This window comes from Pocillopora damicornis, chromosome 13 (assembly GCF_964200805.1).
Source record: "Pocillopora damicornis chromosome 13, jaPocDami1.2, whole genome shotgun sequence".
NCBI lineage: Eukaryota > Metazoa > Cnidaria > Anthozoa > Scleractinia > Pocilloporidae > Pocillopora > Pocillopora damicornis.
The window spans coordinates 3671249-3683939 of NC_142682.1; the positions used below are offsets into that span (position 1 = coordinate 3671249).

Here is a 12691-nt window from a genome sequence, read left to right on the forward strand (position 1 = left end):
AAGAGTCCATCAAGAGAAACAAGAAAAATTGAAGCTGTGAAATTAATTTGGCATGTGGATTGATTGTCAAAAAATCAAATTATTCTCGACTGCAATCTATTTATTTGTTTAATGCTAAAAGTAAACTTAATTTAATCCTCAGTGGTGCAGCTCTGATCCACACTTGAAAAGGAGTGGAAGAGCCTTTCTTTAACGCCACAATCAAGAAGTCAAGTAGTCTTCCCGAGCTTTTGGCTGTCAGCCATGAACGAAGAAATTCGTCTATTGGCAGGGTTTGTTTCGCTGCCAATCTTCATTTGCAATGTAATTGGAAATGCACTCGTCATTGCAGTTGTTAAAATGAACAAAAAGATGCAATGTCCAAACACCTACCTGCTGTCCTGGCTCGCTCTGAGCGACTTAAGTTTTGGATTCATCGCCGAAACAAACATCTATTTATTAGCAAATGGCGCCAAGGGCCGTCTGTATGGAACATATATGTTTCACACTTTGCATTCGATTCTTCTTTTGACTCTGCTTTCGATCGAAAGATACCTTGCGATTTTAAAGCCATTTTACTACAAAGCTAAGGTTACCAAATCTCTCGTAGCAAAACTCCTGTGGATGATATTGGCCTTCACTGCAATCGTTACTGCACCAAGTTACTATCTACTGGGAAACGGTTATAACATGCTGGAAGTTTGTGCAAAATCGAAGTTAGACGAAATTGCCACTATAGGTTATTTAGCCGCGCTTCTGGTGATCTCGATAACAGTTCCTGGCATTGTCATGTGTTCTTGCTACACCAGAATAATAAAACATGTCTGGTTTAGCGACGAGGCCAAAAATGCAAAGAACAAAGCCCTTTTGAGATCTCGGTGGAAATTGACCAAGATTTTCATAGCCGCGACAATAGTTTTCGCCGTTAGTTGGTCGCCATCTTTTGGAAAGCTTTCTGCCAAAAGCTTTCGATGTAGCGAACGTTTTGTACTTTACGAAGCAATCTATATTTTGTTGGCGCTGTTAGGATCCACGGCTAATCCCATAATGTATTCGTTTCGTTGTTCAGGATTCAGACAAGCGGTGAAGGAGTTGTTCAGCAAAAAGTGCTGCAGAAAACATCGTATCAACTCGAGAAAATCAATGCCAGACAGTGTCACAGGCAGGAGACCGCGTTGTGACCAAACAAGGCAAAGTGACGTGATACTTCTTAGTGTTCGAAAGACAGCTACAAACGCACGCGCGAAATAATTGCAGTAAAATTGTCAAAACCGTGACCCTAAACCAGAAGGTTACAAGAGGAGCGTGGATAGGCAACTTTTCATGCCTTCTCTAGTTATGACAAGGTTTGTCGATTCGCAGCTAATAAAGTGTACAGAAGACCATAACATTCCTAGAACTTAGGATTTGCGATATCACAAACTTCAAAACATAACACAATTTTCGTCATAGTCTCTAAAAATATTTAGTCAAAAATTAGATGGATTTGGTGATGGTACATTTGTGTTTGATGGACTGTTCAGCTCTTAACAGTGGCTGTGATAAACAATTTATTTCTCTTAGCAATACCACTACATAGTCAAAGTTCAAGTCATGAGATTAATTACATTGATCCATCTGTAGGAGCATTAAAATGCAGTTCCGTTAGCAAAGACAAGCTCTTCTTCGCTAGGAATATTCAGATGCAGTCCAGTAGAGAGAGTGCTGTTGATGATCTTAAAAAACACATTTGCACCATTTCAGGTTTGCTTTTTCTGTTACATCAATGGTTATTTGAACTTTTTTATGTATGTATTTATTTGCCGAAGTCACATCAGCAGGTTGCTTTAATCCTCAAGGTAGAAATAGTTGCCAGTCCTTTTCTGTTCACAGTCCTGTAAACGAGAGAATATTTCTGGCTTGTAAGTCCGATCACTTCGCTGTAAGCTAGGGTACAGCAACTACATTGTTTTTCTCTAGGATTTTGAGATAATTTATCCTTTACTTTTAAGCCATGTTCATACAAAGGGCTATAATTCAGTTAGGGTTGGCGAAATGGAGGGCTTTGCCATTTGAAGAAACCGAGCACAAATATTAACTGGTTGTGCGAAATCCGTTGTACCTTTCGTCTTTCCTTGCCTTTTTGGCGTTTCTCTACCCTGGCAAATGACTATATTTAATTTCTCAGTTCTCTACGACGCTTCAACTGAAATGACTTAAATATCGCATCATCACTCCTTGTCACTAGTTTACCTTGACAGAATTCATCTTGTTGATTCGAGGCCGGAAGTTAGTCGGGTCGCGCCGGAAGGTGATCTCCAGGGAATGGAGAAACTTGTTCATACCGGTAAGAAGTGTCTGAGGACTGGAAAACGAATATATAGAAATATCAACTGGTGTAGAAAATTTTCTTAATTCTCTCGAATATTATCTCAATACCTTGAACTACACGTATACAAACATCGTTTCAAATAACATCAATGTAAAGCAAGATGAAAGTGGTTGCAAGGAAATTATCAGATAATATAAAAACTTTGTTTAAATCCTAGCAGCAAAATGGTTTCTTGATTGAGAATCAGTTTAAGGGTCATGGGTTTTATTCCTAGCTGTGAGAATTGTCACTTATGGAATTATTTGAAAGTTCTGAGGTCGCATAGAGAGTCCACCACGTAATTTTTAACATTCTAGACTTAAGACAGATTATGATAAAAAAAAACGTTTACCTATTTGCAAGAGTCTTGACGGAAGGTTCGCCTTCAAACACTACCACTCGGTCAGCAAGATACGTAGCCATAATGAAGTCGTGCTCCACAACGAAACCAGTCTTCTTGGCGTGCAGAATGAATCTAAAGCACACCGAAAAAGTCAAATTGAAATCAAAGAAATAATTAACAACTTTGCTGATGCTGTCATTCGATAAATATGTTAAACAATAGGTAAGGAATAAATGGAAACTGGAATTGATATAGCTCGGTGCTAGCGTGAAAAAATAACCACCATAACGAGGTGGATATGAATAGCAGGTATTTACTGGGCGAACAATTGTTTCAGTATATACCACGCTGTAACCAAGAAAATACTTCATTTCTGTCCATGTACAGAAGAATGGTCACAAATCGAACTCTTGGCGCACGTCTTGCCCGTGGGAAACCCAAGTCACTCACCGTTTAATGACTTTGGCGGCCACAAGACGCTGTTCAGAGTCCAAGTATGCCGAAGGCTCATCAATTAAATAAACGTCCGCTGGCTGAAAAACAAAACGGTAAACAAAACCGCACAGTTCTCAAGTTGATATCTAGCTCAGGTTTTCAGCTAAGTATGTCCTGTTCAGATTAGAACTCAGTTACTATCAGACAATGAGAAAATATCTCTATAGCAAAAATGTTAAAATGACTTACCACATGCGTGGCAAAATTACCGAATGCTGATTGGCTGAGACAGAGGGCATTTTTGGTAATCTAGAGGGCTTGATTATTTGACGCTGATTGAGCTTTTTCGCTGTTTACAGCAACGATTTATTGATTGCAATTTAACTGAAAGAAGCCGTGTAAGTTTTTCAGCTGTATTTTGAGAATAAAATATTTATTGAATCTATTGGTCAGTTACGTTTGTTTTGACATTTGTGGCGGCATTGAAAGGGCTTCATCGCGAGGACGTCGTGCGCGAATGCAATTCCCTCAGAAATTTTGCCCTTTATACGATAAACAAGTAATCGCAAGTGCCCTCTGGCAAGTAAGGATTAATTCATTTGTATGGATACGCGTCAAGTTAATCCTTAATTGCCTTCGGACCCATGCGATTACACATACAAACAGATTAGGGATGTACCTTTCCAAGACAAAGCGTTAGCGCGACGCGTTGAAGTTCACCTCCAGACAAGTTTTGAACCTGAAAAGGAAACATAACAGAGGTACGTTTAAAGGATTATGAAACCACAACATACATGTAAAAAAAACAGATTAGTAATTAAAACGAATGATCCAAACAAAGTTGAAATTCATAAGTAGCAAAAAAGAACTCAAGGTAAGCTACCGATCAAAGTGGAAAGGAAATCGAGAACAATCAAGTCGCACTTGGTTCCAGTTTTGCATCGGATGGGCTGAAAGACTGGTGCGAGTTCTCCAGATGATACAGCAAAACGGATTCAGAGAATGCCGAAATTTAATTCAAAATTGCTCCGACAAACTAAATGCTCTCGTTCTGGAAAAGGCCTTGGGAGAAAAAAATGAATCTAATGTCACACATGACACACCTCCTGGTCCATGATTTGTTCGATCTGTAGAGGCTTGATGACGTCAGCGATGAACTGAGGATGCACATAAGCGTCACGGATCTTTTCGTGTAGGAGCATGCGCACGGTGTTCTGTGGCGAGTAAATAGAAAAGGAAAGGTAACGTAGGTAACACGAGGCAAGGGACGCTAGCGCAATCTCCTTTCCAGTGCTTCGTTCTTTTCTGAAGCACTATCGATCACGAGGCTCTGGGAACGAGACTGACGCCGGTGGGCAGACATATCGAGTAACTCGCGTCTCTGCTCCACCTTTCTTTACTCAGCAAAAGAGTTTCTTTTTCCTTTCTTCAGGGCGACAAAGAAACAGAGAAGGAAAAAATTACCTGTGACTTTGGGCTGATCTTTTGTGGTTTATAGCTGATATTCATCATGGGAACTTGTTCTGTGAAAAAGAATACGAACACAGTTTTTGTGATCATTCATATAGGCAAAGAAAGATGATGAATTTTAAGCTCGGTCAGTTTGCGATAAACAGGCCCCTCGACCTAACTTGTGAATGAGTTTCCTGCAGTGTGATAGTAGAGTATCTGAATGCAAACTTCGCCCAAGTTCGACTCCGCTTGGGTGACTAAATTTTATTTGTCTCATGCATGCGGCAAATGAATAATCTGTTTCTTTAACCATATACACCTTTTAACATATACTTGAAGGAACAGAGTACTTACCATTACTATCAGACGGGAGTTTCCCAGCCAACATGCGGATGAAAGTTGTCTTACCGGTTCCTACAATATAAAGAATCTCGCATCAGTTATAAACAGACATGGTTCAGATAATTGAATGCTTGTAACTACAACACTCAGATAACCAAAGTGCAAGGTTTATGCGACAATTATGTAACCCTAAAAATCTAAAATGACGACACGCAGTTCAAGTTACATGTAAAACACAGCGTGATAATGATTATGATGATGGCGACGACGACGACGCTGACGAAGTTGATGGTGACGAAAAATTGTTTAACAAGCTGATTTGTGCACGCATTTTGATAGCTTAATACTAATAATCTAGTGGCCCCGGTCGTTTGAAGATCGGATAACGCTATCCACTGGATAAATCTCTATCCGGTGGATAAATCTCTACCCGGTGGATAACGCTATACGTTTTGCTATCACTTATCCGCTGGATACGGACTTATCCGTTGGATAGCGTTGTCCACCCTTTCTACAACTGGGCCCTGGAGGACAGTCGTATAAATGACATCATCACCAACGGTTCATTTAAAACAAATAGATACCATGTTGCCGTGGATCTGTAGAGCAGTAGAGCACAGAAGACGTCAAGAGTGTGGCTATAAAATCAGTGACACACTCAGCTGCGTCTTGTGTGCCACGTTTTTGTCCTCACCACATTTTGACATGAGCTGCGATCTATTACTGAACAGACACACGGCAACAAGGAATCTATTTGTTAACCCTTTAACTCTCAAGATCTCATTAGTAATTCTCCTTACTGTCTACCATACAGTTCTTGTAAGGTCAGTTTGGAGAATTTGGTATTGGATCAACTTATAATCCCCTCACTGATATTTTCTTTATTCTCACCACGTGTCTGCTTAATATTGTATTGATATTGAAAGGAGAAATTGTGTCTTGATCACTCGTGGGAGTTAAAGGGTTGACTGGGTGATGATTACTACGAAGACAACTAAGGCAATAGTGGCAACAGTGATGTCACATAGTGTGGAAACTGCAGTTGAACAAGAACTACTAATTTTTCCCTTGGATTGAGCAACTATGTCAAAAGTCTTTCTGGGAGGGGAGACAGTTACACAAATGATGGGTTGACCTGTAACAAATAAATAAATAAATAAATAAATAAATAAAAGCAATTAGTCGTTACCATTCTCTCCCAGCATAACAATGATTTCAGAATCTGTGAATTCTCCAGTATCAATAGTCAAATGGAACTCCTCTGTGGAAGTAAAGAGATCAATTCAGCAATTCATTCACACTAGTTCGATTCGGATGCTTGCAGTTCCTCAGATACAGATCTTTCTTTTCTCTACCATCGTTTGCGGTCATCTTTCAGCCTATGTAAATTTTAATTCTTTATGATAAAGATCCCACATGCACCCAACCTCCACACATACTTAGCTGTTTTTCCATCTTAGGATATTTGTATCTCAACATTTTCTTCACTTCTTCCTCCTGTCACGTGAAAAATAAAATGACGGCCAACATTTTAACTCAAATATTAATTCTACTACGGACAACAGCCCAGGATAAGTTCTGATAGCATGGGGTGAAATTCACTCAGGTGATTTATTCATAATTTTAAGTCCATACTCTTGACAACAAATTTTTATGTTGTTTTAACCATTTATACCCTAACATCAGTATGTATATTCTCCATACTGTTCCCCATACATTCCCTAAGGTGCTGACAAGGAGAATTTGTGTTACAATCAACAACTTCTTTAGCTGCTGATAATTTTCTTTATTCTCATGACTTTACTGCATGATTTAGGGGTGATATTGTAAGGAGAAATTAGATGCTGATCACTCTTAGGGATAAAGGGTTAATGCAGTTTTGGGGAGATGCAGTAGCCTTACAGTCAGACTCTAGGTCCCAGACCTCACGAGGTCCTTGTGTTCTTTGGCAAAATACTTCATTTTCACAGTGCCTCTCTCCATCCATGAGAGAGGCACTGGGTACCAGCATTTCATCAGGGAAGCCTGATGAAATGCAGGGGGTAATGTTGCTGTTGCTTGGCGCATGGGCCATGAATCCCAGCAGAACAAGCTTGGTCTGTAACTAACAGTGCAGGCCTTGAACTCCATTAGTAAGAGGTGATATTATCCATAACCAAGATGATTTTGCACAAATGACAAGATAGGGTCTTAAGTTTCGATCATGTTATGCCTGTGCAAGGGAAACTCTTTTAATACCTTGATTAACCTACAAAGGCTAAAATCTTTCAACTACACAAACCTTGTCTGCTGTTTCAGCCACTTTAAAAACCAAAGATGTATCCCTAAACCTCAGGTTCTCAGTAGGAACAAAACCATCCAAAAAGATATTTATTCCTGACAATTGAAATTGAAGCTCTTAGAGACAAGTGCATGTAACAGGTTTTTTTCTTACAATGCAACCTTTCTTAGCAGTGTTTTCCAGAGATTTTCTGAGTAGCCAGCTGAAGACAGTAGCTGGCAGGAATCAAAGGAATACCCAAGGGGGCAAGAGAATTTATTGAGCAGCATCTACTACTCATTGCTCTCTTTCCAGTTTTAACCTATGTTTTTGGGTACACACCAAAATAAAGTAAAGGATAAAATTCATTCAAGGTCAAGATAGATCTGGATGTGAAATAAATTTTGTGATGTGTTTTTCTAGTTATAGTTGGTGTCACTTCAGAAATGAGTGAAAAAGGCTGCCTGCAAGTGCTTCTGGAGAATATTGCCTTAGTAAGGAAAACCCATGGCCTAATCAAAGGGGTCAAATTTGAGTCTTTGCTTAAGCCTGAGGTGTGTTCCTGGACAGAAACTTTGACTCTTACTGTCCTAAATACATTCAGGAGTAGAATAGATTCTGCTCAGTTGTCTAGGTAACCTCAAAAAAGCTAGAACAGGTCGGGGAAAGGGGAACTTGTGATGGTCTCTGGTAAATTTACCATCAGTTTTAAAACACTATAGGTTAACTCCAGCAGTGTGGGCCAATTAGCTTTTATACAAGTCTTCAATTTGACAAGTTTGTCACACAGTCAAGGAACTGGTTCACCCTTTGCCTTGTTTGGCTGACAACCTTCCACTCTTACCTTCCCTGACACTGAAGGGCATGGTCACCACGCCGTAAGCCCCAGGAGATCCATAAAGACAACATATGTAGTCTGACAGATAATCCAGCACACTCAAGTCATGTTCAACAACAATAATGTACCTGCAAAGAAAATAATGTAATTAAGTTTTCTGTGAACATTGTAAGCATGCGACAGGGATACAAGTGCCTTAGATACATTCAGAAGCTAAAAACTCTTCAATGTTCCCAATGTAGCCTAAATACTGCCAATAGTCCATTTTACAGTTGCGTGCTTGATTATCAAGCCTTTAAACAGGAGTGAGGCTAAGAGTAACCTTGTTATGATACAAACCTTGTTGCTTTTCAAAGGTAAATTACCTAGTTATCATGCTAACTTGATACTGGTCTCTATCACAACCAGGTCACCTTCAGCCTCACACCAAATCAAAGGCTTGGCAATTAAGTACACAACTGTGAAATGTCCTATAGGAGACTGCCAGTTCATCAGTTTGAAGCTTGCATGTAACTCATAAACAGTTATTAAAATTTAGCTTCTCCTAACATCATCTATATATTAATAGAAAGCAAGTGATGAGAATTCACAAGCATATCATCTGAGGGATGATGTCTTAATAAATCAACCTCAAAATTCTCTTTTCCAGTCAACAAAGAAAGCAAGATGTTCGAAGGGAGAATTACAAACCACATTAAGGCGGTTGAAGTGTTTATTATGGTGTAACATTTCCAGTTGTGATTGATTTCTGGCGATTTGACACTTGCATATTTATACCACAAAATACTTACCGATCATCACCTAGAAGGGATCTTATTGTCAAGGCACACTTCAGACGTTGCTTCACATCCAAGTAACTTGAAGGTTCGTCAAACATGTATCTAGGAGAAAAGAAAACAATCTCTAAACTTTTCCTAAAGGTATTGGTAAGTAGTGACCACTAACCTAACCTTATGATTAGGTTAAAAGTTAATCTCTTACTTACATATCAGCTCTTTGTATGCAAACCACCGCACAAGCAAACCGTTGCAGCTCTCCTCCAGAAAGTTCATCCACATTGCGATCCAGTACTGTTAGTAGATCTGGGAAAGACACAGCATGTTTAAATTGATACAAAATGCCAGAAATATTATTGGGAATTTTTTGTTGTACCATCATGACAATGGCTTATAAAATCATATGGCAGTTGACAGCAAAACTTGGCAGTGAGATTTTGGTGTTGGTAAATGAGATAAACAAAAAGTACCAAGCATACCAAGCTGTCTGCAGATGTGTTCTTGATTGTCCATCTCGTTTTTTCTGTCAAGAATTGACTGAACACTTCCCTGAAAAAATTATGAAAAAATTATCAAAACATGATTACAAGAATTTGATGGATTGTATCCTTGCAAATGTAGATCATACTGATTTTGGTTGTAGGAGAGAGAGAAGGAGGAGTTAGGAAGTTAACCCTTTAACTCCAAAGATCTCATTTGTAATTCTTGTTACTGTCTGTCATACAGTTCTTGTGGTGTTAGTTTGGAGAATTTGGTATTGGATCAACTTATAATCCCCTGATTGATATTTTTCTTTATTCTCATCACTTGTCTGCTTAATATTATATTGATATTGTAAGGAGAAACTCTGTCTTGGTCACTCATGGGAGTTAAAGGGTTAAATCACTACACTTCAGATTGAGACGTTCCAGTTTCAGCACTGTCTGGGTCATTGCATTGTATTCTTAGGTTGCAAGTAGGCCACCATATATTGATGTTGCACACAGTTTTCCAATAAAAGCCTTTGTTGTCAGGCACTGAGTGAGTTACACTGTAGGTGTCTTCCCTCCCCCAAGGTGGGGGGGGGGGGGGGAGGGAGGGGAGGGTTCTCTCTGCCCGAGAGTATACTGTAATAGGGTACTGGCAGGCTTCCAGTGAAGCCTAACAAAATGCTGGAAGCTAAAAGTACCTGTGATGGACAAATTTCCTATCCAGGCTTAATAGAGGTATTCCTGATCACTTCATGCTACAGAAACCAGGAATTATTAAACACCCACAGATATGGGCCTCTACACCTTTGACCCATCTAACCTCTGATTTAATTGTGACTAAAATTTGTTTTAAGGGTTTAAGAAATGTGACCTGTTCAAACATCATCATATCCATCCCTGCCTCTTCCCAATAGTAATTGATTTGTTTTGTCAAACTGACTTTCAGAACATTGCATGTAAACAAACCTAAATGAAAACAGAACTGGATTATTAACCATTCAGGTTAGATTGCTGAATGATTATGCAGTTCTCTCTGATGAAGAGATTTTTGAGTTTATCAATAAAGGGCAAAATTACTGAGCGCTGATTGGTTGAGAGAGAGGGCATTTTTTCTTAATCGAGGGCATTTTTAATAATCAAGAGAGGGCATGATTACCTGTTAATGATTGGCTAATCCGTTGCATAATTTTGCCCTTTATTGATAAACAAGTAATCCCATGAGACCTCGTACTATTAAGGATTAATTGCACTTGAGTTTTCAAAATTTTCCAAATTGCCCTCGTCGCTTCGCGACTTGGGCAATTTTGGAAAATTTTGAAAACTCTCGTGCAATTTATCCTTAATAGTACTTGGCCTCATGTGATTACCTATACGTATCAAGTATAATTGGCAACAAATATGGAAGCAATCATTAAGTTACTCACCTTGACAGCTTTAGGAATTTGGTCCACATACTGTGGTTTAATGATTGCCTAATGAGAGAAAATGGGATTCAAAATTGAACAAAACAATTAACACTATAAGCAGCCACCAACATAGCATGAAGTAATGAAGTTTAGCCATAAAATTTGCGATCAAAGTTTCTAGTTTGACAAACTTTAGTCAACACCCATATGGCAAACCAAAAAAATGATTTAATTGTTAATTCTCCCCTCTAGCTGTTACACATTTCCTTTTAAATCAGTTAAGAGAATTTGTTGTTAGATCAAGAATAACAACTTCTACATGATAAGTTTGAATATTCTCATTACCTGTTTTCTAGATAGTGTATGCATATTATAAGGAGAAGTTACCTCTCAATCACTTCTGGAAGTTAAAGGGTTAAAACAAAAGGGCAGCAAAGGTTTCTAAAATAATGCAGTGGAGAAAGGCAGTGCAGATGTATAGTTATAACCAAGCACACACCTTTAAATCATCCTCTAAAATCTTTGTGAAGTAGTTCTGCAGCTCAGATCCTCTGAAGTGCAAAAGAATCTCCTGCCAGTCTGGTGGGTTCTAAAAAAGAAATGTTCACTCTAATTTTCTATGAATATGCAGAGTGCTGTGCAGGTATAAGAATGCAGTAAACACAACATCTGTGTCTGAAGAGATGTTTCCGAAAAGTAGCAAGCTCTTTGAAAGATGACTTACATTGAATCTCCCAAGATTTGGCTTCTGTTTTCCTGCCAAGATCTTCAATGCTGTAGATTTTCCAATTCCATTGGTCCCTACAAGCCCTAACACCTCTCCTGGTCGGGGAATTGGCAACCTAGAAAGCAAAGCAAGACGGATGGCAATACCAACCTTTTAAGAATGTCTTCTTTTAATGAAATTACCACGACATTTCTAAAAAGTAATATTTACTTTCCTTGTGTCACAATTTTGCTTTCTCTATGAGACAATATTTCAACACTTACCTGTGCAGTTTGAAAGAGTTGGCGCTGTATCTATGTGTGGTTTCCTTTTCAAGATTGCTTGGCAGATTGATGATGGTAAGAGCTTCAAATGGACATTTCTACAAGACAAAAAATTAGGTTTTCTTATTAATGATTTGCAGTTTTAAATTTTGGTGCACAGTTTGAACACGCAAGTAATAACTTTTTTAAGAGTTGAGTTTAAAGACCCATGGCTTTCAAAACCACCCAAAATATGGCATAGTATCACACTCCCCCTTCTCAAATTTTCCTTCTATTAGTGATGCAAGCAACTTGTACCAGAAATTAATTAAGGGGATCCATGTGATTGCCACCTTAAGTCAAATTTCCAGAAGAAAAATCTTAGAAAAAACTAATCTGTTTCAACTTCAGTTTCATAATAAAAAGAAAAACAGAAATCAGCTAAAATACACTGCCAGAAACTTTGACTTTCTGAAACAAAAAAAAACAAAAAAACAAAAAAATCTGTTTACATCGTCTGTCTTCCGTTTAACACCACATTTTAATGGAGTTATTAAAAAATTTGTTCTAAGTATCTATACGCTAAAAACTCCTCTCTTTTAAAAGTGTTTAGTGTTTTCCTTCTGAAATGTTTTTACCTTGGCGCAGATACCACATCCTATACAGAGTGTCTCAGAAATGTGAGCAATCTTCGACGCTGGGGATACTTCTATACACAGTTTTCCTGTTGGCAAAAGGTTCATTAGGGCTGTGTGTTGAGTAACGATTCAGAAGCACAACACTCACAAAAAACATATCCGCCGATCATTCGAAACACGATTTTACATACGTACCCATTCTGACCACAGGACAAGATTTCTTGCATTGTTGCTGACATCGCTTTGGTTTACACTTATCATTACTTACTATAGCAATCCGAGTAAGTTTGTCTTGCGTTTGTTGATTTTGTAGTCCCCGTAGAGACATAAGTAATAATTTACTGTAGAGCCAAAAATCCCGAACCTCTTAAATTTTTAGCCGAAAAATTGAATTACAGCCACCACGTGAGGGTTGAAATGCGCGCGCACGATT

At 38.6% G+C, this 12691-nt stretch overlaps 2 protein-coding genes across 2 annotated transcripts; one reads left to right on the plus strand and one right to left on the minus strand.

Annotated features, from left to right (window-relative positions):
* Positions 1–134: 134 nt before the first annotated feature.
* On the plus strand, positions 135–2515 carry LOC113678135 (neuromedin-U receptor 1). Its single transcript, XM_027195002.2, has one exon. It carries the CDS (start codon positions 244–246, stop codon positions 1228–1230), a length of 987 nt encoding a protein of 328 aa, XP_027050803.2. The 5' UTR covers positions 135–243; the 3' UTR covers positions 1231–2515.
* On the minus strand, positions 1513–12682 carry LOC113678134 (ATP-binding cassette sub-family E member 1). The gene is made up of 21 exons (XM_027195001.2): positions 12454–12682; positions 12259–12344; positions 11642–11739; positions 11376–11493; positions 11151–11240; positions 10670–10717; positions 9255–9324; positions 8985–9081; positions 8791–8880; positions 8006–8127; positions 7183–7277; positions 6341–6398; positions 6091–6162; positions 4914–4973; positions 4572–4630; positions 4211–4321; positions 3787–3846; positions 3123–3205; positions 2682–2804; positions 2212–2323; positions 1513–1853 (listed from the first exon to the last, which is right to left on the minus strand). The coding sequence occupies exons 1-21, from the start codon at positions 12584–12586 to the stop codon at positions 1806–1808; spliced, it is 1833 nt and encodes a 610-aa protein (XP_027050802.2). The 5' UTR covers positions 12587–12682; the 3' UTR covers positions 1513–1805.
* Positions 12683–12691: the final 9 nt, after the last annotated feature.

Excerpts from the sequence above, each read along its gene's own strand:
- LOC113678134 (XM_027195001.2), bottom strand. The coding sequence starts at position 12,586 with ATGTCTCTACGGGGACTACAAAATCAACAAACGCAAGACAAACTTACT. Across the intron at positions 10,718-11,150 it reads TTTTAGAGGATGATTTAAAG|GCAATCATTAAACCACAGTA; the intron begins GTGTGTGCTTGG and ends TTCTCTCATTAG. Across the intron at positions 1,854-2,211 it reads ACAAGATGAATTCTGTCAAG|GACTGTGAACAGAAAAGGAC; the intron begins GTAAACTAGTGA and ends TCTCGTTTACAG.
- LOC113678135 (XM_027195002.2), top strand. The coding sequence starts at position 244 with ATGAACGAAGAAATTCGTCTATTGGCAGGGTTTGTTTCGCTGCCAATC.